At 49.3% G+C, this 26,094-nt stretch overlaps 1 protein-coding gene across 1 annotated transcript in view; it reads left to right on the plus strand.

Annotated features, from left to right (window-relative positions):
* Positions 1-26,094, plus strand: part of GSG1L (GSG1 like) — a 256,063-nt gene that overhangs the window by 151,243 nt on the left and 78,726 nt on the right. Inside the window, exon 3 of the mRNA XM_086375189.1 lies at positions 11,535-11,687. Within this exon, the coding sequence (XP_086231315.1) occupies positions 11,535-11,687 (153 nt within the window). The remainder of the gene's footprint in view (positions 1-11,534; positions 11,688-26,094) is intronic.

Genomic DNA, 26,094 nt, shown 5'->3' on the forward strand with positions numbered 1-26,094 from the left:
CTCTAGAAAAGGACAGTTCTGGGAAAGATGATGACTGACACAGGAAACAGCCTCGCCCAGGCGCCGTGTTTGCAGAGCAGCACCCAGTTTGGCGTTTGAATGGCATTCCATTCCCAGGGGCTCTGTTACCGCATGTTTTTGCACATCCTGCAGGAGCAGCCACCTGCATGTCTGCTTGTGTGTGTGTGTTCAGCTGCCCAGTCGTGTCTGACTCTTTGTGACCCCATGGACTGTAGCTCTTCTGTCCGTGGGATTTTCCAGGTGAGAATACTGAAGTGGCTTATCATGCCCTCCTCCAGAGGATCTTCCCGACCCAGGGATCGAACCCCTATCTCTTGTAGCTCCTGCCTTGGCAGATGGGTTCTTTACCACCGAGCCACCTGGGAAGCCCCCTGCCATGACCTGAAGTCAAAGTCTCAAAGGTTCTGTCTGACTCATGAAAAGAAGATTCCCAGTGCCATGCCCTCCAGCAACTCACCAGCCCTCTTAGGCCTTCATGGATAGGATGTGGGGCTGAGGTAGACAAGATGACTCTTGGAAATAGCTTTAGGATCCATGCATTTGACTCAGATAAATCAATCCGGGCATATTTTTAGAGCTGAATGCCTTTCCTTTGAAGCTAATTTCTTTTGAAATTCAGCACCTTCATGGTGGAGTGTCATGGTGTTTGCTAGAACCCCCGAATCCATGAGGGAGCTGGATAACTGAGAGTTTGATGTATATTTCACTCCTACATGTATTTATCAGGGAGGACCATACAGGGTCTCAAAATGTTGCATGACTGTGGAGTAACAGGAATAGACATGACCTTAGACGTCATTGTATGAGGGCTGTAAACTCAAATGGTCACGAGTGCTTGGAAGGAGCCATGAAGGAGTGAGTGGGGCTGGCTGGGGCTGTGCTGACCCAGGAATACATGCCCTGTTGGAGGGGGCCCACCCCACCTCAGCCCCACAGTCATATGGGGGTGTGGGTCCTGCATTCTTGCATCCACCCGTTTTGCAAACAAATCCGGAAATCTGGATTTTTTTTTCTGTGAAGTCTCCTATTTTTAAATGTTGATAATGAATTCAGATATTTTTAAAATACTGTGTGGGCCAAACAAGACAATTTTGTGGGCTGGCTTCGGCCTGTTGGCAGCTTGTTTGAGAAGCCACTTGTTTTACCGAGGAGGGAAACTGAGGCCCCTGGGAAACACCAGGGCCTCCCAGAGGACCCATAGCATTGGGGCTGGAACTCAGGGCTGCAGACGTGCAGTGCAGCCACCATTTCCGAGGCAGCGTCTTTCCCCTAAAATCTCAATCCCTGTGCCTCTGATAGCATCCCCTCACTCCCTAAAGATGCAACCTCACGTAGCCTGGCAGGTGGAAGACCTGCCCCTGCTCCAGTCTGCCCTCAGCATGCTTTGTGACACGCACACATCCTGACTCTTTTCTGGGCTAATTTCTCATTTGCAGGTGGAGAGCTGGGGACTTGGTGACCCTCAAAGCCCCTCACTACAGTTCTTCAAGGCCTCTGGCTTTCTCCTCCCAGCCCCCCATGCATCCCTGCCTCTGAGCTTCCAATATTGACATTTCACAAACAGCAGCTGTCACCGAGCCGTTTCTAGCCTCAGAGGTCCCGAACAGCGTCATTTACATGATTTAACCTGCTGGGTTTCAGGGGGTGTGTCACCAAGCCCACAGCCAGCAGCCACTGCACCACGACTTAGTGATTTGACGTATTAAACAGATGGATTTGGGAAGGAAAAATGTTTTCTCTTAAAATGCCGTTGTGTCTTGGGATTTCATGTGATTTTGCCACAATCCCCCTCTGCCCTCCTCGCCTTCCCCACGAGGGTTTTATTTATCCCGTGGCTGAGATGCGCTCGTTCCAGGCTGCCTACTCCTTGGCTCTACCCATGTGAATAACAATGATGACAGCAATAATAGTAACAGCGAATGCACGTAACTCTTGCTATGTGCCAGGCACTGCCCTGAGCTCTTCACTCATCGATTGAATCGCTTTATCTTCACAACCATCCATAAGTGCGTTCTGGATCTATCCCCAGTTTAAGCGAGAAAACAGATACAAACAGATATCATGGGAGACGACACAGTCTCCCGGCTGATAACTGGCAGAGCAAGTGTCAACCTTGGTGGCCTGGCCCACGTTTGGCTCTTCACCCCTGTGCCTCCCTGCCTCTTGTAATTATCGTAATTGCCGATAATTATACTAATTAGGAAGTAATAGTAACACTTAGCTCTTGTGAACACTTTTCAAGTGTCAGGCTTGTGTGACTTCAAGATATTGTCTCATTGAACGCTGATGACAAGTCTATTATGGCCATTTTTCAGTGGAGGAAACAGAGGGCCAAGGGGTAAGCCCCCCCCTCCCCCGCCAAGGTCACCCATCCAAGACAGTTCCCACCTGTGATGTCCCCTCTGTTAAAGGGCTGGCCCTGGAAACTGTCTTAGCAAGGGAGGGATTCCTAGGCGAAAGGGAAATCGTTCTTCCAAACCCATCAGTTCCATCAGTGGAGGGTCAGAGTTGGCGTCACGCACGAAGATGTTTTTTAAAAAGGCAAAAAGTGCAACTAAGAGGATTAGCTGTCACCTCGTGGGCCCCACAGCTGATAAGAAATCATTTCATTGCTCCTGCCCCGGGACATCACCAGTTCTCAGCTGCGACTCGAGCCATTAGTGGCAAGTTTCAGAGACTAGAAACAATCATCTCTGTGATTATTGAGCCTTTCTGGACATCACCAAGGCCCCCTGCTGATCCTGCCCAGAGGCTCCCAGCCCACTGTCCTGCCGGCTTCCCTTATTCACACGTACATACGGTGCGTTCTGTAGCACTAATAATGACAGTGGACATTGGTTTTAGACCAGACACTACGTGATGATTCCCAATCGTTTCATTATTCCCCTTCTACCTTCTCTCTGTTTGCCAGGCGCCAACACCTACGGTCTAGCATTGACTCAGTTTCCCCCCACCCCCCAAAGTTGACTGGCTTTTTTCTCGGTACGTTTGAAAGGGAACTGCAGATCAATGACGTTCGTATTTGAATATGCATCAGCATCACCTGGAGAGCCCATTAAGACACAGATGGATTCCACTCTCTGAGTTTCCAGATCCAGGAAGGCCCAAGAATTTGCATCGCAGGTTCCCAAGTGTTGCCGCTGCTGCTGGTCAGGAGTCCAGTCTGAGATCACTGGCTTAGATCACTCCTGTAATTGGATCCCTTGCCATAAAAATTGATGTGCTGGGGAACTCTCTGCAGGAAACAGAATCCCCCACATGGTTCAAATGAAGGCTCTTGGATGAAAGAACTCAAAGAGGCATGGGAAGGGTTGAGAGAATCTGAGGCACCCGAAGGCTGACAATGGAGTGGAGCTGTTACCAGCCTTGGGCAGGAAGGATAAAAGGGCAGAGCGGTGTTCCGGTGCCTGTAAGAATAGTAGCTGTGACAGCGGAGCTGTAGTCGTGGGCAGAAGAATGAAGTCACTGCCAGAAAAGTGGACAGAGACTGAGAGGGAGCAGGGCAGAAACACACTGACCTCTCTCCTCCCGGGGTCCAGTTTCCAGCTAGTGCCCCTCATTGCTGACTCAGAGAGCCAGGGAGCCTGGGGATGCTGTCTAAGGAGTCAGGTCCCTGGGGCACAGAGCAGGGCAGAGAGGGGTGGAGAGCAGTGGCCTGTGAGGGAAGAGAGGATGGGGGAGATGGAGAGTTCCCAGCACAGAAGGAAACTTCAAAATGTTCTGCAGGTCTGCCTTGTTGTCGTTCAGCCACTCATTCGTGTCCGACTCTTTGCAACCCCATGGACTGCAGCACGCCAGGCTTCCCTGTCCATCACCAACTCCCAGAGCTTGCTCAAACTCATGTCCGTCGAGTCAGTGATGCCATCCAAACATCTCATCCTCTGTCATCCCCTTCTCTTCCTGCCTTCAATATTTCCAGCATCAGGGTCTTTTCCAGTGAGTCGACTCTTTGCATCAGGTGGCCAAATTATTGGAGCTTCAGCTTCAGCCTCAAGTCTGCCTAGGAGCTGCTGAAGATCTGAGCATTGTTTCAAACAAAGTGTTAGGAAGGTATTAAGAACATATTGGCAACAAACAGAGATGCTTGGTGGAGCTGATAAAATTTTTAAAATAATGGGGAAATGAATAGTGTTTTCACTCAGATGCAGACAATTTAATGTGCTTCTTCACACTTAACTCCATCTTTCCTCTGGTGGTATTACTGAGTCCAAGCTTGGACGTGCACAGAAGGCCAATAAATCGTGTTGTTGGGGCAAGGAATAACGACTTGATTCAGAAGGCTAGCAGACTGAGAAAATGGTGGACTAGTGTCCCAAAGAACCATCTTGCCCGAGTTAGAATTCAGGCTTCTTTTATACTAAAAGGGGAGGGGTTGTGGTTAGTGTTGCAAACTTCTTGGTGTAGGAATTCTTTGTTCTTGCAGCTGTCCACCTAGTTCAGGACATAATATTCGTGTAAACCTCCAATGAGACAAATGTTATTCTCTGTTCTGCCACTTTTAAAAAATCTCTATATGAATGGGAAAGTGTCACACTTTTAAAGGTCAGAACCTTGAGAATGGACCATCCTGTATATTTCAGGCTACAGGCAACATTCTTAACTTTTAGCAAAAGCAACAGAATCCAACTAAGACTTGATGCAGCCAAATAAGTAAGTAAATAAACTGCTGTTGTTCAGTCCTAAGCTGACTCTTTGCAACCCCATGGACTGAAGCACGCTAGGCTCCCCTGTTTTTCACTATCTCTTGGAATTTGTTCAAATTCATGTTCATTGAGTCGATGATGCCATCCAACCATCTCATCCTCTGTTGTCCCCTTCTCCTCCCACCTTCTATCTTTCCCAGCATCAGGGTCTTTTCCAACGAGTCAGATCTTCAAGTCAGGTGGCCAAAGTACTGGAGCTTCAGCTTCAGCGTCAGTCCTTCCAATGAATATTCAGGACTGATTTCCTTAAGGACTGACTGGTTTGATCTCCTTGCTGTCCAAGGAACTCTCAAGAGTTTTCTCCAACACCACAATTCAAACACTCAGCTTTCTTTATGGTACAACTTCCATATCTGTGCCTGACTACTGAAAAAACCATAGCTTTGACTATACGGGCCTTTGTCAGCAAAGTGATGTCTCTGCTTTTAATATGCTGTCTAGGTTGGTTATAACTTTTCTTCCAAAATGCAAGTGTCTTTTAGTTTCATGATTGCAGTCACCGTCCACAATGATTTTGAAGCCCAAGAAAACAAAATCTGTCACTGCTTCCACTTTTCCCCCATCTATTTGCCATGAAATGATGGGACCGGACACCATGATCTTAGTTTTTTGAATGCTGAGTTTTAAGCTGGCTTTTTCACTCTCCTCTTTCACCTTCATCCAGAGGTTCTTTAGTTCCTCTTCACTTTCTACCATTAGAGTGGTATCATCTGCATATCAGAGGTTATTGATATTTCTCTTAGCAATCTTGATTCCAGCTTGTGAGTCATCCAGCCTGGCATTTCACATGATGCACTCTGCATATAAGTTAAATAAGCAGGGTGACAATATACAGCCTTGTTGTACTCCTTTCCCAATTTGGAACCAGTCTTTTGTTCTAACTGTTGCTTCTTGTCCTGCATACAGATTTCTCAGGAGACAGATAAGGTGGTCTGATATTCCCATCTCTTTAAGAATTTTCCACAGTTTGTTGTGATCCACACAATCAAAGGCTTTAGTGTAGTCAATGAAGCAGAAGTAGATGTTTTTCTGGAATTCTCTTGCTTTCTCTATGATCCGACAGATGTTGGCACTTTGATCTCTGATTCCTCTGCCTTTTCTAAATCCAGCTTGTACATCTGGAAGTTTTAAGTTCGCATACTGTTGAAGGGTAGCTTGAAGGATTTTGAGCATAACCTTACTAGCATTGGAGATAAGCGCAGTTGTGCAGTAGTTTGAACATTCTTTTTTGGATAATTCCCAGATGGCTCTAGTGGTAAAGAACCCGCCTACCAATGCAGGAGACATGAGATGTGCATTCAATCCCTAGGTCAGGAAGATCCCCTGGAGAAGGAAATGACAACCCACTCCAGTATTCTTGCCTGGGAAATCCCATGGACAGAGGATCCTGATGAGCTACAGTCAATGGCATTGCAAAGAGTCGGACGTGACTGAAGCGACTTACCACACTGAACATTCTTTGGCATTGTCTTTCTTTGAGATTGGAATGAAAACTGACAGATATTTTAAAAAATATAAAGTTATTTTAAAAACAATTTTTAAAAAGTAAATGAAACAGATCCAATATGGAGTCAGATTTGTCCCTCCCTATTACAATGGGAAACACAGATTTGAAGATCCCACCCCACCTGGTTGGTGCCCAGTGTTACCTACCCCTTGGGTACTTATTCATTAACTCACATCAGGCATCAGTTGAGGGCTGCTCCTGGGGTAGAGTGCAGGGTGGTGTCAATCTCCCAGCAGGTGGGGCATGGGCTCTGATGACCAGGGCAAACCCTGGGGCAGAGAGGTGCTGGCAGGTGGCAGGTGCGTTGAAAGGTCATGGGCAGGAATGGGTGGGTCATCTCTAGTATGGCTGCACCGTCACAGCCCCCTCACCACCCTTCTGCTTGAGTCTTGATGTTCCCGTGGATTCTGCTTCCCACCATTTCTTCTTTTGCTTGGCATGCTTTCTGGGGGGCATCCATCTCTTTAACAATCATGGTGAACACTCAATGCCATGTCTTGCCGATGCCCCCAGGTCCCTGTCTGGGCTCCCCTCGTGCACATCCTCACCAGAGGTCCTGCAGCAGCTGAAGATTCTGCACCTGTAGGTCTCGACTCACACGTTCCTGTCTTAGTGTTGTCCCATTCTCACTGCAGAGCAAGAACCGACTGCCTGGGCTAGAAACATGGTCCCACTCTGGACTCCTCCCTTTCTTTGGCCATCACATCCATGGGTCAGCAGACCACTGAGCCCACCCCTCTAGAGTTGTCAAGCTCCCTACTTGTCCTCACCATCGTCGCCCTGCCACTGTCATGGCCTGGACCACCAGCGTCTCTTCATGGGTGTGTGTGTGCTAAGTCACTTCAGTCATTGCTGACTCTGTGCGATGCTATGGACTGTAGCCCACCAGGCTCCTCTGTCCATGGGATTCTCCAAGCAAGAGTCCTGGAGTGGGTTGCCATGACCTCCTCCAGGGCATCTTCCCAACCCAGGGATTGAACCTGAGGTCTTATGTCTCCGGTATTGGCAGGTGGATTCTTTACCACTAGTGCCATTCTTCACGGAGCGTGGCTAAACCTCCAGCGGATATGCTAGTCAGGCCCCCCTCCAGAGGGAGTCTCCTGGCAGGCCTTTTCCTTGCTAAGGCCTTTAGGACAGCACCTGCCTCTGCGTCATGGGTCAAGCCCATCTTTTTCAGCCTGGTTCTCAGTGTTACCAACCAGGGCTCTTAACCTCCTTAATCAACAGAAATTGATAAGAGGCCAGACAGGTAATTCAGGCCAGGCTTTATTGGGGGTGAGAACAAGCAACAGTTTCTCTTGCTCGCTCCCCCAGCGGGGTGGAGGCGAGAGGACAAGCTATTTCCCTATATGAGTTGACAGTAGGGGAGAGTCCAGGGATCTGGCCAGAGGGGTGGCTTGCCCACCCCTTTGATGGTGTTGTGTGTAGGGGTCATGAGCAGTACCTGCTTTTGCTCCCAGCTCTTCAGCGGTGGCAGTTGTTTTCTTAAAGAGCGTTTTTTACTCTATATTTTACTTAGATAGTTGTTGGCTGTGCTGGGTCTTCCTTGCTGCACACAGGCCTCTTCAGTTGTGACAAGCGAGGGCTACTCTTTAGCCATCGGTGCCAAGGCTTCTCATTGCAGTGGCTTCTCTTGCTGTGGAGCGTGGGCTCCAGAGAGCCAGCTCAGTAGCTGTGGTGCACCGGGCTTAGTTGGTCCGAGGCATGTGGGATCTTTCCGGACCAGGGATGATGGAACCCTCGTCCCCTGCATTTACAGGCAGATGCTTTACTGAGCCACCAGGGAGGCCCCGGGTTTTTGGTCTTTTTGTATCTTATTGTCCATAATTTGCCCCAAAGGCGCAGGCACAGTTATTTTTAGTCCCTGATAGTTTCTGTGTGTTTTTGTTGCTTGAAGAGAGTTTTGTCCAGGTGCAAGCATTGCACCCAAGGGTCCCAGGTCCCAGCCTGTCTCACCAGCATCCTTAAGACTCATCTACTTTCCCCTGTGGCCTCCTTCCCCACCACACCTCATGGCCATTTGGGCTCAGGATCATTGAGAATGCCCTCCCCAACCACAGTCCTACTCTGTGGTCCTCTTCCTGCAAGAATTCCTAGGGATGCTGGGGTGCATGTAGATGAGAGCTGTGGCCAGGGAACCCAGCTTCCCCCATATGACTTCAAAGTGGCCACTCTCTCCTGATAATTTATAACCTCCCTGCCCATGATGGTTTCTGGAGTCAGAGAGGCCTGAGTTTGAAACCAGACTGACTGTATCACTCACTACCTAGCTGTGTAGACCAGTGGCTTAATCCTTCGGAACCTCAGTTTGCTCATTTATAAAATGGGTGCTGCCTTGCTAAGCTGTCAGGAAGACTGGGGGAGATCATGCTTGTGAATACTGGTGTCTGGGGCCAGAGTCCTGGAAGCAGATCCTGGGATGAGGATCCATGTGCAAATCATTTATAAAGAAATGCCCCAGGGAAGGGCTTCCCAGGTGGCACTAGAGGTAAAGAACCTACCTGCCAGTTCAGGAGATCTAAGAGATGTGGGTTCGATCCCTGGGTCAGGAAGATCCCCTGGAAGAAGGCATGGCAGCCCACGCCAGTATTCTTGTCTGGAGAATCCCCTGGACAGAGGAGCCTGGAGGGCTACAGTCCATGGGGGTTGCAAAGAGCGGGACACAACTGAAGCAACTTAGCACGCATGCACACCCCAGAGGAGAGTGTTAAGGGAGCTGGAGAGAGCAGAACGGGGAAGGGAGGAAGGCAAGCGACGGGTTGATGTGCAGCCGGAGCCCAGGAAGGGCAGCTTCCGCTTTGGCCCGGAGGGAATTTTGCAATGTGCATCAGGTCCCAAAATTGCCTCTGCCAGAGCCCCAGGGCGGGACCACCCCAATCAGCCTCTGGCTGATGACATCGCAGAGAGGAAAAATGTAAGTTTCCAGGTACTTTCTGAATGAAGATGGGCAAAATGAAGTCCAAAGACTTCCTGAAGACAATCCTCCAAAGACAGAAACACTGAAAAGAGGAGCAAGGACATTGGGTGGAACATTAACACCATCCAGTGTGACTTGGCACCGGAAAGATGCCTAAAAACCCCTGGCCCTTACTGCGGCATTGCTGCTACTATTTGCATAACCTCAGCAATGATCCTGCTTCTTACTCTCGTTACTAATTTCCTTGCCTTGGGTGGGCTGAAAATTTCAGACAGATGCTCTGAGCCCAGTGGGTAGACAGGAAAAAAAATCTGGCAGAAAGAAGCAGCATAACCCCAGCCATGCATCTGAGATTCCAGCGCCTGTTTCTCCGAGGTTAACTCACTCCTGGAGCATCTCACTGCCCCACGCCCATGCCATCTCCCATCCCGTCTGAAAGAGCAGAGTTGGGCCCTGCTGGGAGGGGCAGGTGGTGGGGTGCGGGCCTGGCCCCAGGCCCACGTGGGCAGGAGGAGAGCATCCGCTGGGGGAGTGGGGGCGATGCGGGGGAGTCGGCTGAGTCAGTGAGCTTCACTGTGGTGAGGGGCAGCCTCCGCCCACCAGCAGTGCAACAGCAGCTGGAGGTAAAGGCTTCTGGAAGCGAGACCAGGCCTCCCTGCGGGCATCCGCCCCCTGCAGGGCCCGGCTCGCCCCGCACCTCCTGCCTTCCTCCCCACTGCCTGGTGGGCCCTGGGCCAGCAAAGGGCTTTGGAGGCTGCGAGTGTTCGGTGCCAGGGGGTGTTTTAACAACATGCAGGCTACCAAGAGCACATTATTCTCTTACAGAAATCCAAGGGATTGCCCAAGAAAGGTGATATTTTTGTAGCACAAAAGAGAGAGAGAAAGAGAAAAGTTCTTCAAAGCTCTGAAAGGCCCTTTGCGTCAGGAATGATAGTGGATGTTTGAGAATCTGGGTCCTTCATCAGCCAGTAGATAGGGGACCCGAAATCGCTGTTTGTTTGCTTCCTTCACTGGATGCTGTGTATCAGGGTGTCCCTAGGACATTAACATGGAGGGAACAGCTTGTGCAAAGGCAGAGAGGTAGGGAAGGACCGGTCTAACAGCTTGTGAGAAAAGAAAAGCTGAGGATCAGGACTGTTGATTATAAGAGATGGAAATTCTACCTCTAACCAACTTAGGCAAAGAAAAAGAACTCTTGGTTCCTCTGATTGAAAGAACAAATGACTGGCAGCTTCAGGCATGTCTGGATCGAGGGGCTCAAACAATGTCACAGGACACGATCTTCCTTTGTCTCTCGATGCTACCTTTCTTGACCTTAGCTCTGCCCTCAGGGAGGCCCTTGCTACTCAGTGCAGCCACTTCCATCCTTCCCAATCTCAAACTGAGTGGAAAAAAAGGAATTTTCTTTCCTAGTAGTTCCAGCAAAAGTCCTGTGTCTGACTCATTGAGATGATTTGGGTCATATGTCCATCTCCTCCTGGCCAGGTCTGGTCCATAGTCCCTTCTCAAAACCTATGGTTAGTGTGGCTTGGAAGGTAAGTGGCTTCTAGAAAAAAAATGGAGTGGGGTACGGGGTAAATAAAAATGTAAGTGTCCCTTGAGGGCAACCATGATGTGTGTAAGAGCTGGGATGTTTATAGCTGCAGGCAGCAGAGACCACCACACTTAGCTACAGAGACCACCAGCTTAGCTACGGGGAAGCCCGGGGGGTTGGTGGTTTGGTGGTTAGGGTATCCCAATGAGCTTCCCTGGTGGCTCAGTGGTAAAGAATATGCCTACAATGCAGGAGACAGGGATTCAGTCCCTGGGTTGGGAAGATCCCCTGGAGAAGGAAATGGCAACCCACTCTAGTATTCTTGCCTGGGAAATCCCATGGACAGAGGAGACTGGCAGGCTACAGTCCATGGGGTCGCAAAGAGTCGGACATGACTTAGCGACTAAACAACAACGATGAGATCATCTTTCCATCTCTCTGCTCAGCAACTAGTGTCAGCCCTGAGATGGCTCTCAGTGGCAGTCACTTTACAGATGAGAAAGAGAGCCTCTTATCCAGTCACAGGACGGAAGTTCTTGCCTCCAGTCTGAATGGACCCGCTTATGGTCCACATGCCTGCCTGGACCAGTAAGCATCACCCCAAGAGTGCCATGATCTGACGGACTTCAGCTGGGGTTCCTGAGCCAGTCCCCGTGAGGAGGATGGCTGGCCAGGATCTCCTTATCCAGTTAGGACCCACCCTAGATCCGATGGTCTTCTCTAAAACAACTTGATCCCCCAACCCAAGGGCGTGGGGGTGGAGTGAACACAGCGGACTCTCCCTGTGTGGAGTGAACACAGGGAGAGTCCGCCCTGTGGGTCCTCATCTCACGACCTCCCTCCTCCGTGCAGGGGTCCTGTGGCTGTCGGTGGTCTCCGAGGTACTCTACATCCTCCTGCTGGTGGTTGGCTTCAGCCTCATGTGTCTCGAGCTCTTCCACTCCAGCAATGTCATCGACGGGCTCAAGCTCAATGCCTTCGCAGCTGTCTTCACGGTGCTCTCAGGTAAAGCAGGGGGCCTCGGGCAGTGGGGGAAGAATACACAGAACCAGTCCTGCACTCAGAGCAGAGGAAAATGCAGGGGGGTGGAGCCACCTTCGGGCTAAGACCTGATTGGCCCCCTCCCGGTGACTGTGGACCAATCACTTCTTTTCTCTGAGCCTCAGTGTTACAATTTGTAGAGTGGGATTTGTCTGCTTCCTTATGTTTACTGGTGTCTTGTGTGCCAGGTTGGGTGCTAAGAAGTACCAGGGTTAGAGTAATGAATGGAAACAGACAGTTGCGGCTCTTGGTGAAGCTTAACACATGTGGGACAGAGAGAGGGTTAGCTGGAGATGTTTCCAGGAGATGAATGCCGCACGGCGAGGTGATGGGTGGGATGTGTGCGCAAGGGAGAGGGGGGTGGCCATGATAAAGGCCAGACTGTGGTGTCCTGGAGGATGTGAAAGGGGAACGTGTTGCGGGTGGCGGGCACATTGATTATCTGCTTTAGCTTATTGCCCTTGAGACATCCTTGGGGAGATGGCCAGCAGGAAGCCAAATGAACAAACCCATCTGGAAGCTCAAGGGTAGGGGCGGGGTGAGCAGAGATCTTGGGCAAAGGTCAGGGATTTTGAGGGTTTTAGGAAGAATTGGATGGTCGGCGGCGGCAGCCCGACTCCAGGAGCTGGAGACAGAAGACTCCAAGGAAAGGTCATTGGATTAGGTGGCCAGGTGCCCAGAATAGCTTCAGCAGATCCAGGCCATAAGGGGTTAAGCTGGGAGTTGGCCAGAAGGGAGTGAAAGGAGCCTGTAAACCATAACTTCAGGAGGCCTGACAGATAGAGCCGTGGCTTGGCTGTGTACGACAGCTATTCCTCAAAAGCCAAATGTAAATTGAATTTCTATAAATCTAATCCTATTCTTCATGCACTGGAAGAACTCTCTGTTTAATGAAACCGAAACGATGAACCTTTAGGTAAGGGAAATAATCGGCCCCTAATTGAGGTATGTATATATAACAGAAAGATCTCTCAAAGAATAGGGAGCAGAATTCAAGAAATTATAGCACGATCCATAGATCAAAACATGCGCATCGTCATTCCCAGGATGTGGGCAATCTAACTGAAATAGTAAAGGGAAGAACAGAAAATCAGAGAGAGCCTCACGGCACAGTGTTGATTTCGGCCCCCTGCTTACTCTGTTTTCAGCTATTCCAGATCGAGAGATAGTTTATTCTTTTTTGCAGTTGTTAAATGCATTTATTATGCCTAAAATCAGTTTTCATTCATGGTTCTTTTTCTCTTTTAATGTTTTATTCATTTATTCAACTGATGGCCTGCTGGGCTCCAGGGAAAGTACTAGGTTTAGGGGAGTCAAAGAAAAAATGATTCCATTGTTGCCCTCCTGAAGTTTGTAATCTTGGAGAGATATAGACTCAGAGATACAGACTCATTAAAAGATTGTAACTTGGTGAACTGGGTGGGGTGAGTCCTGAGGGGCGGGGCGGAGGTGGGGTGGAGGGGTGGGAAGTGGGCAAGAGGGGGGAACCTACGTTTGCCTAGGGGTGCGGATGGGTGGGGTGGGGAATTGGGCAAGCAACCATTTGAGCTGAGACTTTGGAATAAACTTTGAGTTTGCTTGATAGACAGCTTGCGTGCATGCATGCTGGGTGGCTTCAGTCGTGTCTGACTCTGTGACTCTCTGGACTGTAGCTTGCCAGGCTTCTCTGTCCATGGGATTCTACAGGCCAGAACACTGGAGTGGGTTGCAGTGCCCTCCTCCAGGGGATCTTCCCGACCCAGGGATTGAACCTGTGTCTATTATGTCTCCTGCATTGGCAGGCGGGTGCTTTAAACTAGGTAGTGGTAAAGTACTTTACCATCGGGGAAGCCCAATGGATAGCTTGGGGAGGGCATTCTAGTTGGAGAGAAAAGCATAGGAAAAAGCCTAGTGAGTTGTCATATTCTGGCAACTTCATGTAGTTAAAAATGATGGGAGTGTGGAAAGTCAGGTGAGAAGGATGATGAAAGATGAGGCTGGAGAGCCGGGAGAGTGTCTTGGTGCCTTGGAAACGTCTGTAGAGTTTATCCTACAGGCAATAGGGAGCCATTGAAGAATCCAGAGCAAAGGGTGATACAGTCAGGTTTGCATTGGAGGATGAGGATTCAGGGTGCAGCATGGGCGAAGTGGAGCAAAAATGGAGGTGAGGAGACGGGAAAGGAGGTGAGAAAGGGTGAGTCCCCCAACCCTGTGCAGTGGCCCTGGGAACGAGAGATGAGCCCCAGCGCCCTCCAGTGAGAAGTCAGCAGGGCTTGCAGACTGATTAGGAGAGGTAAGTGGGAGTGGGTGACTGTGGAAAAACAGAGCCTCTAGGTCAGGGGTTCCTAGTGTGGAGTCCACAGACTTGAGGGAGTCTATGAACCTGGATGGGGGGGAGTTGCATCTTTATTTCTCTTAACTTGTAACTGACATTTAGAATATCTTTTAAATATGAAGGGAGGCAACACATCACAGTCGTGGGTGGCACCTGTGACGTAGCCACCAATAGGAACTGCAGTTTTCATATCACCCTATGGTTGTGCAGATATCTTGCAAGCACTCCTTCAAAAGGGCAATGCTTCTTAGAGCTTCCGCCGAATCTTATCTAACATGGTAATGAAGGCGCGTGTATATTATGATACAACACATGTGTTTGTGTATTTTTCTAATGGTATTTCAATATAACTGGTTTCTTCTGTAATCTTGTTATTTTATTTTCTGCAGCTAAAAACATTATTCTGGGGATGGGACCCTAGGTTGAGATGACCAGACCCCTTGATCTGGGCTGGCATTTGGCTGGGACAGAGTAAAGTAGTGGTACCATAGAGAAGGGGCAGGTGGGAAAAGAGCAGGTGGAAGAGATGATGGGTACATTCTGAAGAGGCTGGGTGTCAAAAGGAGAGGAGACATCAGCCCACATGTCCTACCAACCTCCCAGAATCCTCCTCGCTGGAATCCATCTTGGCTGAGTGATGCCACCAGGTAGAACCTGAGCTAGAATGATTGGCCAGAGACAACCCAGAAACTAATCCCATCATAAGAAAACCCGTGACTTCGAGAGTCACATGGCAGAGCAGTTCTCCTGGGTTCCTTTACCCTGCTGCTCTCCACCCGGGCATCTCTTCCCGATAAAGTCTCCTGCTTTGTCAGCCTGTGTGTCTCCTCGGACAACTCACTTCTGAGTGTTAGACAGGAGCCCACTCTCGGGCCCTGGAAGGGGTCCCCCTTCCTGCAACACCGCAAGATGTCCAGCTCCTTTCTTTGTCAGTGGCTTTATCTCTCCTTTTCTTTCTCTCTACCAGGCATTGAAGAATCCCCTCCATTATCCCAAGCATCCATCCCTCCCCTCAACCTGCTTACTCCAGTCACATAACAAAAGCTGGCAGCCAGCCCCAGGCAAACGTCTCCAGTTCTACAAGCAGCCTCCTCGTGGGAAAGCAAGTAGGGGGCTTAGGGGGCTCTTGCCTCTACCTTGAAGAGCTTATCAAAGTTTTCACCCCTCAAAAATACCCCAGTTTCCTTTAGCAGGGAGTCCGACTGCGAAAGAAAATAAGATTGTCTTCGTAATTTCAGGCAGATAAACAATGCCGGGCTCAGGGAGGTTAACTAATTTGCCCAAGGTCACACGGCTGGTCAGTTGTGGAGCTGGGCTTAAACCCCACTCCTGCTGGCTTCAAAGCCCTCTGTTTGTTTTTCAGGATCGCAGTGCAGGAGTGAACCCATGGGTGGGGAGGGAGAAACCTTTTACATGCTCAGAAAACAGTATCTGAGAAGGATGTAGCAGCCAGATCATGTGATAAGCAGGTGGTGGGGAGAAAGGAGTCTGTATTCATGCCTGTGTTCAGTCGCTAAGTCGTGTCTGACTCTTTGCGACCCCAAGGACTGCAGCATGCCAGCTTCCCTGTCCTTCACTATCTCCTGGAGTTTGCTCAAACTTATATCCATGGAGTCAGTGATGTCATCCAACCATCTCATCCTCTGTCGTCCCCTTCTCCTTCCCTCAGTGTTCCCCAGCATCTGAGTCTTCCCCAGTGAGTCAGCTCTTCGCATCAGGTGGCCAAATTATTGGAGCTTTAACTTCAGCATCAGTCCTTCCAGTGAACAGTCAAGGTTGATTTCCTTTAGGATTGACTGGTTTGATCTTCTTGCTGTGCAAGGAACTCTCAAGAGTTTTCTCCAGCACCACAGTTCAAAAACATAAATTCTTCAGCGCTCAGCATTCTTTATGGTCCAACTGGGAGAAGATAAACCTAGGAGAAACAGGAGACCAAGAGGGAGCCAAGCCCTGACTTGCCTGACCTGGAGGAACCAGAAAGCTGGTTTTTCAGGAGTCCCTTGAGAACAAGTCAGCTGGGGAAGGATGGGGAGGTGGAGGTGAGAGGCTTGGAGGAAGTGGGTGGGCTTCTGGTTTGCTCCTCTGGGAGAGAAGAAGCAAGCAAGCAGGATCAGGGAGAGTCCGTCAATTGAGGCCATGTGGGGAGAGGGTTGGGTTCTGATGCTGCTTAACCAGCTCACACTTGAGGGGTGCTCAGCTCAAGGTCAGTGCTTCTGGGGCAAAGGAGAAGGAGGAGGTGAGGTGGCCCCTACTGGAACCAATTATTATAAATAATTGTGATAAAGAACCAGTGGGGGACTTCCCTGTTGGTCAAGTGGTTAAGACTTTGCCTTCCAATGCAAGGGACAAAGGTTTGCTCCCTGGTCAGGGGCCTAAAATCCCACATGCCGTGGGGGGAGCTAAGCCCATGCACTTCAACTACTGAGCTCACGCCACCACTAGAGAGAAGCCCCTGAGACAGAACAAAAAGCCAGCGCATGGCAGCTAAGCCACGATGCAGCCAAATAAATAAATATTTTAAAAAATGAATCGGTGGGTTAGGGTTAATTGTAATAACCAAAACTAACTGAGATGCCAGGTTGCACCAGCCCTGGGCTGACCTGCTGCATGTGTTGATATCTTTATGCCTCAGTGTTCTTGCGGGAGGGACTAACATTATGTCCATTCCACAGATGGGAAAACTGACTTGCCGGCAGTCACACAGCTAGTCAGTTGCTGAACCCAGAGCCTGCCACACAGGGTGCTTTGAGCAGGGCTGAGGACTTCAGATTGTCATTGGTTATTATTATTGCTAGTATTCTTCCTGCTACTGCTAAGTCACTTCAGTCATGTCCGACTCTGTGTGACCCCATAGACGGCAGCCCACCAGGCTCCCCCGTCCCTGGGATTCTCCAGGCAAGAACACTGGAGTGGGTTGCCATTTCCTTCTCCAGTGCATAAAAGTGAAAAGTGAAAGTGAAGTCACTCAGCCGTGTCCGACTCTTCGAGACCCCATGGACTGCAGCCCACCAGGCTCCTCCATCCATGGGATTTTCCAGGCAAGAGTACTGGAGTGGGGTGCCATTGCCTTCTCCGAGTATTCTTCCTAGCTGTCCCTGAATAAACTGAGGGGTAGATGGTGGCCCCAGGGGCCAGCCCTGTTTGAGTGAGGCTGGGATGGAGGGATCTTGACTCTACAGCAAACCGAGGAGTAGTGGGGCCGGGCCAGCAGGGATGTGTTCAGATCCTGCGTTCTGCAGGAGGGTGTTTGTACAGAGCGGTCACCCACCGAGGGCTGGAGGCAGGGGCTGTGATGGTTGGCTCTCTGGTTCAGAGCCTGGAGCTCCCCAAGCTTCTAGGTACCCACAAAGGGCTTAAATTGTGACTGCTTTTAGAATCAGAAGGAAAAAATAGAATAATAATGAAGACATAAGAATGAATCTAGACTGGATTATATTTTTTATACCACTGCCATCATAAAATGTAATTTTTAATATTTATTTTATGGAGGAACAGGCCCTTGAAGGGAAAAGTGCCTGGGGCCCATGAAAGTCATAATGTGGCCTTGAACTGGGCTATGGCTTTTCTCTGTCTCTCAGGATGGAGCAAGACTGATGCCAGACAGGGTGGGGGCAGGGGCAGTATGGCTCCAGATGCCAGGTCCCCCTGCCCGCCCGGTCCTGTGGTTTTAGCTGAGGTGCTGGGCAAGATGGAGCTTCCTCGGCCCTAGTCTCTTCCCCCATTGGCCAGGGTTTTGTATCTTGGAGGGGATGTGAAAGCAGGCTAGAAGATGTCTCTTCTTCCCCAGTTCCTCTGAAAGATGAGGGTGATCTACTTAGGAAGGAGAGAAAGTCATTTGGAGAATTCCTACATCATCAGGCTAACAACGGTGGGCTTTTACTGAAACCTGCGCTGGCATGAAGGGAAACAAGTCTGTTTCCAGGAAATGATGAGACCTTGTGGAGAAGTCAGCAAGCGTCTATTTTGTTAAGTATCAAGAAAAAGAAATTTTGCGACTAAACAAAAAATGACCAAGGATGAGATAGCTCTTTGAATCCGGGAAACTAGAATCTTATCTTTTATGTAATCTTGGCATATTTGCTTTCATCATAAAGTGTATATTTCACTGCACAGTACATCACTATTAAGCCTGTATTTAATTTCTTAACCTTCATCCATGTTTGAGAAATTATTTTGTGACATTATATACAAAATGTATGATTTGAAAATAGTTTTTTTTTTTTTAAATACAGAATGTCTTCAATATGAAAGGGAACTGAATGGGGTATGATGGGAATGGGGACGTTTTGATGCTTTTGTGACCAAAAACATACAGAGCTGGTGGGCACTTGGGCTTCCCAGGTGGCTCAGTGGTAAAGAATCCGCCTGCAGTGAGGGAGCCGCAGGAGATGTGGGTTCAATCCCTGGGTCAGGAAGATCCCCTGGGGGAGGGCTCGGCAACCCACTCCAGTATTCTTGCCTGGAGAATCCCAGGGACAGAAGAGTTTGGCAGGCTATAGTTCATGGGGTTGAAAAGAGTCAGACGTGACTGAAGGGACTGAGCATGCACACACTGTAAACCACCGTTGTATTTTAGCGTGAGTTTCCTGGGAAAATAATTCCACCAACTATCCCACCTCTTAGGCCTGTCCTAGAAGAACCCTCTGCCTATAACTCCCTTTGTTCCTTTCTTCTGCCCTGACCAGACTAGGTCTCTTGCTCATAGCTGAGACAGCAAGTACTTTTGTGTATTTTTGTGTCTAAATATGCAGAGGCTCTAAGAGAAATGAGTGTTTCCATATTATTAAAAGTTTCTTTTGCTTGAAAGTGACCAGAACCCAATCATATTAGCAGAAGGAAGAAAGGCAGGTGGGAGAAGATGATTGAAGTATATTGATTTCATGTAAATTGAAGAGTACCGAGTGCGTAGGCTTCAGGCATGGCTGCATCCAGAAGATCATGTCGTCAGGAATCTAGCTGTATCTCCAGACTCTGATTTCTTTTAGCTTCGGTCTCAGTCAAGCCCGTGCTATGGAGACAGGATGGTCACAAGTGGCTCCAAGCTTAGATAAGACTCCAGAAGCAGAGAGAGCTTCTTTCCAGTACAAAACTCCAAGGGAGACAGTGATTGGACTAATGAGATTCATAGATTTATTCCTGAACCAGTCCTCATCCTGAAGGATGAAATACTCTGGTTAGCCAGATCTGGGTCTCTATAGGCGCACCTGTGGTATGGGCTTGGCCAAGGACCAAGCAGGACTAGTATGCAGGGGTGGACAAGTGGTTGCCCAAAGGCAGTGCTGCTGCTGCTGCTGCTGCTAAGTCGCTTCAGTCGTGTCTGACTCTGTGCAACCCCATAGACGGCAGCCCACCAGGCTCCCCCGTCCCTGGGATTCTCCAGGCAAGAACACTGGAGTGGGTTGCCATTTCCTTCCCCAATGCATGAAAGTGAAAAGTCAAAGTGAAGTCACTCAGTTGTGTCCGACTCTTAGTGACCCCATGGACTGCAGCCCACCAGGCTCCTCCATCCATGGGATTTTCCAGGCAAGAGTACTGGAGTGGGGTGCCATTGCCTTCTCTGGCCCAAAGGCACTGGTTGATTGCAAATCCTAGTGGTTGGGAGTTGGTTGACTTGTCAAGTTGGGAGATTATTAACAGTGGAGCTGAAGAACTCAGAGCCCCAGGAATGGTATAGGTCTTCATTTGGGTTCCTCCAGAGCAAACCCTAAGGTGAAAATATGTGTACAAGTAGTTTATTTGGGAGGTGATCCCAGGAAGTATGGTGGGACAGTGAATTTGTAAGACAAAAAGGCAGGAGGGCCAGTAAAGGGAGTGTGGGTGGGTGGGTGACCTCTATGGGCAACTGGGATTCCTCCTGTTGGGGACCCTCTGAGAGACTGTGTAGGACAAGGGAGAGGAAGCAGTGGAATTTACTCACCGGCTCCCATCCACCACTGGCTCCGTCACTCCTGAGTCAGCACCCCACCCCTTTCTCCCCTGAACTTCTACCCTTCTCCACCTAAGAAGAAAAGTGTTTGAGGAAGGAGGTCACCTACACTCCCAGGAGCTGCCAATCAGAGCTGCAGGTGACCCCTGGTGTTGGCCAGGGGTGAGGGGCGAGGACAAACCAAGGCAAAGGGGAGTACGCTGACATTAACTTGTGCCTTGCGGTGCAGATCTGATGCTATTTGCCGTTAGAAACCATGGTCCCAGCAAGACTGTCCCACTGTACAGGTGCCAGCTCTTAGTTCAGGGAATCTTCAGGCCACCCTTACCTCTGAACAGCTGACTGCAAATCGGTGTTCCCAAGACCCCTTTAAGTTTGGTTTTCATTAGGACTACTCACAGAACTCAGCAAAGCACTAAGGGTTATGGCATTGTCATAAAGGATACGAATCTGGGACCCTGGTGGTTCAGTGGTTGAGAATCCACCTGCCAACTCAGGAGACATGGGTTCGATCCCTGGTCCGGGAAGATTGCACATACCGCAGGGCAACTAAGCCTGTGTGCAGCAACTGCTGAAACCTGCTCACCCAAGAGCCCGGGCTCTGCAACAAGCAAAGCCATTGAAATGAGAAGCCCTTGCACTGCAGTGAAGAGTAGCCCCCATGCACCACAACTGGAGAAATTCTGCATGCAACAGTGAGGACCTAGTGCAGCCAAAAAGAAAACGAATTCATTAAAAATAAAATTAAAATGCATATTTTTTTTTTAAAAAAAGGACCAGCCAGGATCAGCCAAAGGAAGAGACATTGAATGAAAGGCCCAGGAGGCTCCCCGCACTTTGTCCTCTAACACTAACCTGGCTTGTGTCGTCCTCACCCCCCGAAGCCAGGTGTGTGAGGAACAAGGCAGCTCTTTCATTTCTGGAAACGATCTTCACTTTGATTCTATGCTCCCATCCTCCTGGGCTGGTAGCGGATTTATTGTCATATTTGAGGGGCTACTCTGTATTGGCTGTGCTACAATTGTCTGGACTCATGCAGTGTCTGACAAAGTGTCTTTGCCATCATCATTTTCATCAAACGGCCCAGACCCTGATCTGAAACGCTTGGGGCTAGAAGTGGTTCAGAATTTAAAACTTTTCAGATTTGAGGAGTTAAGGTAACACAGATCATCCATTGCGTAACACCCCAGTAGGGGTTAGGGCCGTACTCTGTAAGCAACTACAGCAAAACCCATGAGTGTTCATGCTGGGGGGATAAATAAAGATGGTCAACAGCCTCTTGTCCATTCAGGTCAGGCTGGACTGCTAAATGAGTTCAGGCCATGTCAGATTTTTGTGGCCAAGTGAACTATGAAGGAGGTTTTAGATTTCAGAACGTCTGGGAATTTGCAATTGCAGACGAGAAATTATAGGTACTTGAATTGAGTACCTACTGTATGCCAGGCACCATTCTGAACATATTCCTTCTGTTGAACCCTATGATGGTAGGTGCTGTTATTATTCCCATTTCACAGCTGAGAAAACAGGTACAGATTTAGTAAGTGGCAGTTTGGGCTATTATGTGGGTCCATGCAGATTGCCACTGAGCCTCCTGTCCCTTCTGCTGTCCTGAGCCACTGCTGTCCACAGGGTCCCTTCTGGCCCCCAGGGCTCTTTGCTCGGGTCAGGAGGGAGATGGGAGAAGGGGGCTGGTGACCTCAGGGCCTGTGGTCTCCTCACTGCTGATAGGAGGTCTCAAGTGCAGAGCCCACAGGGGCCATGCAGGTGACATAACTGAGCCAAGCTGTCCAGATGTAACACAGCAGAGGATGTGGGCATGATGGCAAACCTGGAAGTGCGCACCCCCTCAGCACCCCAGTGTTGCCATGGAGGAAGATGCATGGCATTCAAGGAAAGCCAAAATCTGAGTTTTTTATGGAAAAATTGCCTGATTTTTAATTCAAAATGTTTTTTAAAACAGCTTTATTGGGATGGGATTTACATATTGTAAAGGTCACCCTTGTAAGGTGTATAAAGGCTTTTAGTAACCACCATAGAATCCAATTTGAAAATCTTTTCATCGTCCCCAAAAGAAACCCCATACCCACTGACAGTCACCCCTTATTTTCTGCCGGCCCCCGCCCCAGCTCTAGGCAACTACTGATGCCCTTCCTTGCTATCTCCATGGATTTACCTGTTCTGGACATTGTGTATACCTGGGCTCACCCACTCTGTGGCTTTTTACAACTGACTTCTTTCACTTAGCATGGTGTTTTCAGGGTTCATCCCCGTCGTAGGTTGTATCAACCCTGCGTTCCTTTTTGCTGTTGTTGTTCAGTGGCTCAGTCGTGTCTGACTCTTTGTGACCCCCATGGACTGCAGCACCCCCGGCCTCACTGTTTCCCAGAGTTTGCCCAAGTTCATGTCCATCAAATGGATGATGCTATCCAATCATCTCATCCTCTGCCACCCGCTTCTCCTTATGCCTCAATCTTTCCCAGCATCAGTCTTTTCCAATGAATCGGCTGTTCACATTAGTTAGCTTCCTTTCTATTGCCAAATGATATTCCATGGCACAGATATACCACATCTATTTCTCTGTCTGCCAGTTGATAGACACGTGTGTGGCTTTCACTTTTTGGCTCGTATGAATAATGCTGCTATGAACATTCGTGTCCAGGTGTTTGTGTGCACATACATTCTCCTAGGAGAGAAATTGTTGAGTTACCTTGTTTAAATTTTTAATTCAAAATGTTTTAAACCGTCGTGCCAGCTAACAAAACATCACTGCAGAACCTCAGTCTCCTCTTCTGCCCCTGCCACAGACCATACCACCTTTTTATTCCCCCCGAAAAAAATGACTGGAAGATTGTTCTTTCTTTCTGTCCCCCACTCAGAGGTCCCTGTCCTAATCTCCTTGGTAAATTAAGGCTTCTAAAGATTAAAGCCAGGAGGGAAGGATTTTGAAGATGGATTTTACTTTCCTCTTTGCTGCAAAACCTCTGGGACCAAAAAGTCCAGAGCCTCTTACCCCTTGAATGAAGCGAAAGGAAAAGGGAGAAAATGAAGGGGAAAAAAACATGAATTACCATCTAAAAATATTTCGCCATGCCTATTTGCCAAGTCATCATTTTGCATACTTAACGGTTGACCTCAAGTTGATACTTATCAAATGTATGGCTCTCCATGTGATGAAGTTTCATCTCCTTTAGAATTTAAAACCTAGCAGGCTTTTTTCTCACTTAGCCTGACTGGACCATTTTAGGGGATTTTTTTTTTTTTTTAACAAAGTCTGTTTTTGTCATTTCTAGTTGGTATTTATCAAATGTTACTTTTGTAGAATAAGATCTAAACTCCTTCCTAAGACTACAAAATATGACCTTTGTTGTCCTCTCTAACTTTATCTCCTGCAACTCAGCCCCTCCTCACTGGTCCTCGCATTCTCCAAGCTTGGTCTTGCCCAGGCCTGGGGTCCCCTCCTTGGTGCTGCCTTCCCCACCCGCTCCTGGCTCATTTCTTCCCTCAGCCAGCTCTCCACTCAAATGTCATCTCCTTTAGGAGCTTTCACCACCCCCGGCCCCTGTCATTTCCACCCCCTCCTGCTTGTTTTTCTTAATGGCACATAATGCTTTCTGAGCAGCAACTAAAATGTGGCAGATACCAATGAATATTGGTTGAGTGGATAAGAGAACTTACACTGTCTGCTAATTCATTTACATGTCTGCTTCCCTATCTCTCCTCCTCAGACCAGGTTTTCTCAACGTTCTTTGCTGCATCATTCTTTTTTCTGTGGGTCTTTGTTGCTGTGTGGACTTTTCTCTAGTTGCAGTGATCAGGGGCTATTCTCTAGTTTTGGTGTTTGGGCAGTGATCAGGGGCTGCTCTCTAGCTGCAATGCTTGGGCTTCTCATTGCGGTGGCTTCTCTTGTTGCTGAGCAACAGTAGCTGTGGCCCACAGGCTTAGTTGCCTCATGGCATGTGGAATCTTCCCAGACCAGGGATCAAACCCACGTCCTCCACATTGGCAGGTAGATTCTCAACCACTGGGCCACCAGGGAAGTCCACTGGATCATTCTTTATTGTGCGTGGGGGGAGAGGGGCTGTCCTGTGCATTGTTGACCATCAGCATCCCAAGCCTCTACCTACCCCAGATGCCAGGAATACCCCCCTGCCAAGTCGTGACAACCAAAATGTCTCCAGACATGGCCAAATGTCCCTTAGGAGGCAAAATCATGCCTGATTGAGAACCACTGCCCCAGATAATGGGTTCCCCAAGAGCTGTGAGTGTCTTCTTCACGGCTGTATCCCCAGGGCCTGGCCCTTAGAGCGTTCTCTTTGAATGTAGGCGTGCCTTGCAGAGGGAGGTTATTGGTATTGGAGCTTTGGGGTCTGCACCTTGCCTCAGTAGGACCATCAGGGACTCTGGAACCACACAGACTGGGTCAAACCGCAGCTGGATCCTGCTGAAATGGTGTGGTCTGGCGAGTTACTTCTAGCTGTTTGTCCCTGTCTGCACCAACACAAGATGGGTTTGGGTGATCAAATGAAATCACCCGACCATGCAAAGAGCCAGTGGAGAGGGTGGGCACATAGCCTGTTCTCGGTCTTGTTCGTTGAAAAGTTTGGGTGAGAGCAGCAGAACAGTGGGATCAGAGGGCTCTGCCCGTACGAGGAGGCAACCCTGTGTCCAGGTGTGTCCAGGGGAGTCCCAGTGTTGTTGTAAACAGGGCCCACTTCACTCTCAGAAGCATCCTGGTTCTGTTGAGAAACCGTCTAAACTGCCTGCTTACCCAGTTTGGCTGGACTGGGTGGGTGGGGATGGGGGCTGGAGCAGCTCTTGCCTTATTCTGTGAGTTTCTTCTTAAAAGAGTCCACATCATGGACTTCCTTCATGGTCCAGTGGTTAAGACTCCGCCTGGCAATGCAGGGGGCAAGAGTTTGATCCCTGGTCAGGGAAACTAAGATCCCACATGCCTCGAAGCAACTAAGCCCACGAACCACAACTAGAGAGTCCATGCCCCACAACAGAAGATCCTGTTTGCGGCAACTGAGACCCGATGCAGCCAAAAAAATGTCCGTATCTTTCTCTCCTCTTTCCTAAGGTAGAAATCACCCACCCCCAACGCCAGCCTTTCCCGCCGTCACTCCTTTTTTGAATTGTTCTTTTTCTTCTAGTCCAGTGCTTGATCTATTTCTGCTCGGCTTCTCTCAGCTTGCTAGAACCATCGGACTTCTTTTTTTTTTTTGACTCTGAGTTGCTGACTTTCATTTGGGCTTTGTTTTACTTGTGGTTGTTGCGGGCTGGGCAGCTGGGAGGGAGGCTGGGCAGGGTCGGACTGTTTGGAGCTGGGGGGACGGGCTCTGACAGCAGCCTGTCCCCTGGGTGTAAGTGTTAATTCCACCCTGGGGCTGACAGAAACATAGAAAAAGACTCTCTGAGCCTTTAAGGATGGGTGGAAAGCCCTTGCCCAGGAGGAAGCTGGATGACAGATGCTGAGGCTCCAGGGACACACGGCATCCATCCTTCATCCATTTCTCCTTCCGCAAATAGTCCTGGAGCCTCTGTGCCAGGTACCAGGAGAGCAAGCAGGTGAGCACTCTGCCCTTGGGGGCTTGTGTCTAGTTGGGGAGGCAGTGAATTAGCAAGTGGTTGGGACTGTGATGTGAAGAGACAGTCCCAAGGCTGGAGACCATGCCCTGTGGGGACTCAGGGGCCTTCCTAGAGGCCCTAAGGATGGGAGGACTCAGCTGGGGAAGGAGGCAGTGGGGGTGATGGGGGCAAGAGAGAGAGAGAGTGCTCCATCAGAAGGGCAGCAAATTCAAAAGCCCGAAACCTGTGGGATTTTGGAGGATCAATGAGAAGGTGGTCGTGAGAGGAGACCGGGGGGCAAGCGGGGCTGGAGATGAGTGAGACACAGAGGCCAGTGTTGCAAGGCTTGAGTTTTCTTAGCAAAACAAGAGGGAGGAAGCCAGGCTTTAGGGGTTTTCAGCAGAGAAGTGTCCCTAGAGGGGCCAGACATGGATGCAGATGCTCTGGGCAACAGTAGGGAAGTGGAAACTTGGGTCTGATGGTGACCTGCTATGGATGCCAGGCCAGGAAATGTGGGCCTTGCCCAAGAGCAGATGCAGTTGGGGACCTCTGAGGCTTTACGT

Source organism: Bos grunniens, chromosome 25 (assembly GCF_055505025.1).
Source record: "Bos grunniens cultivar Pamir isolate PY7600 chromosome 25, Bosgru_T2T1.0, whole genome shotgun sequence".
Classification (NCBI taxonomy): Eukaryota; Metazoa; Chordata; class Mammalia; order Artiodactyla; family Bovidae; genus Bos; species Bos grunniens.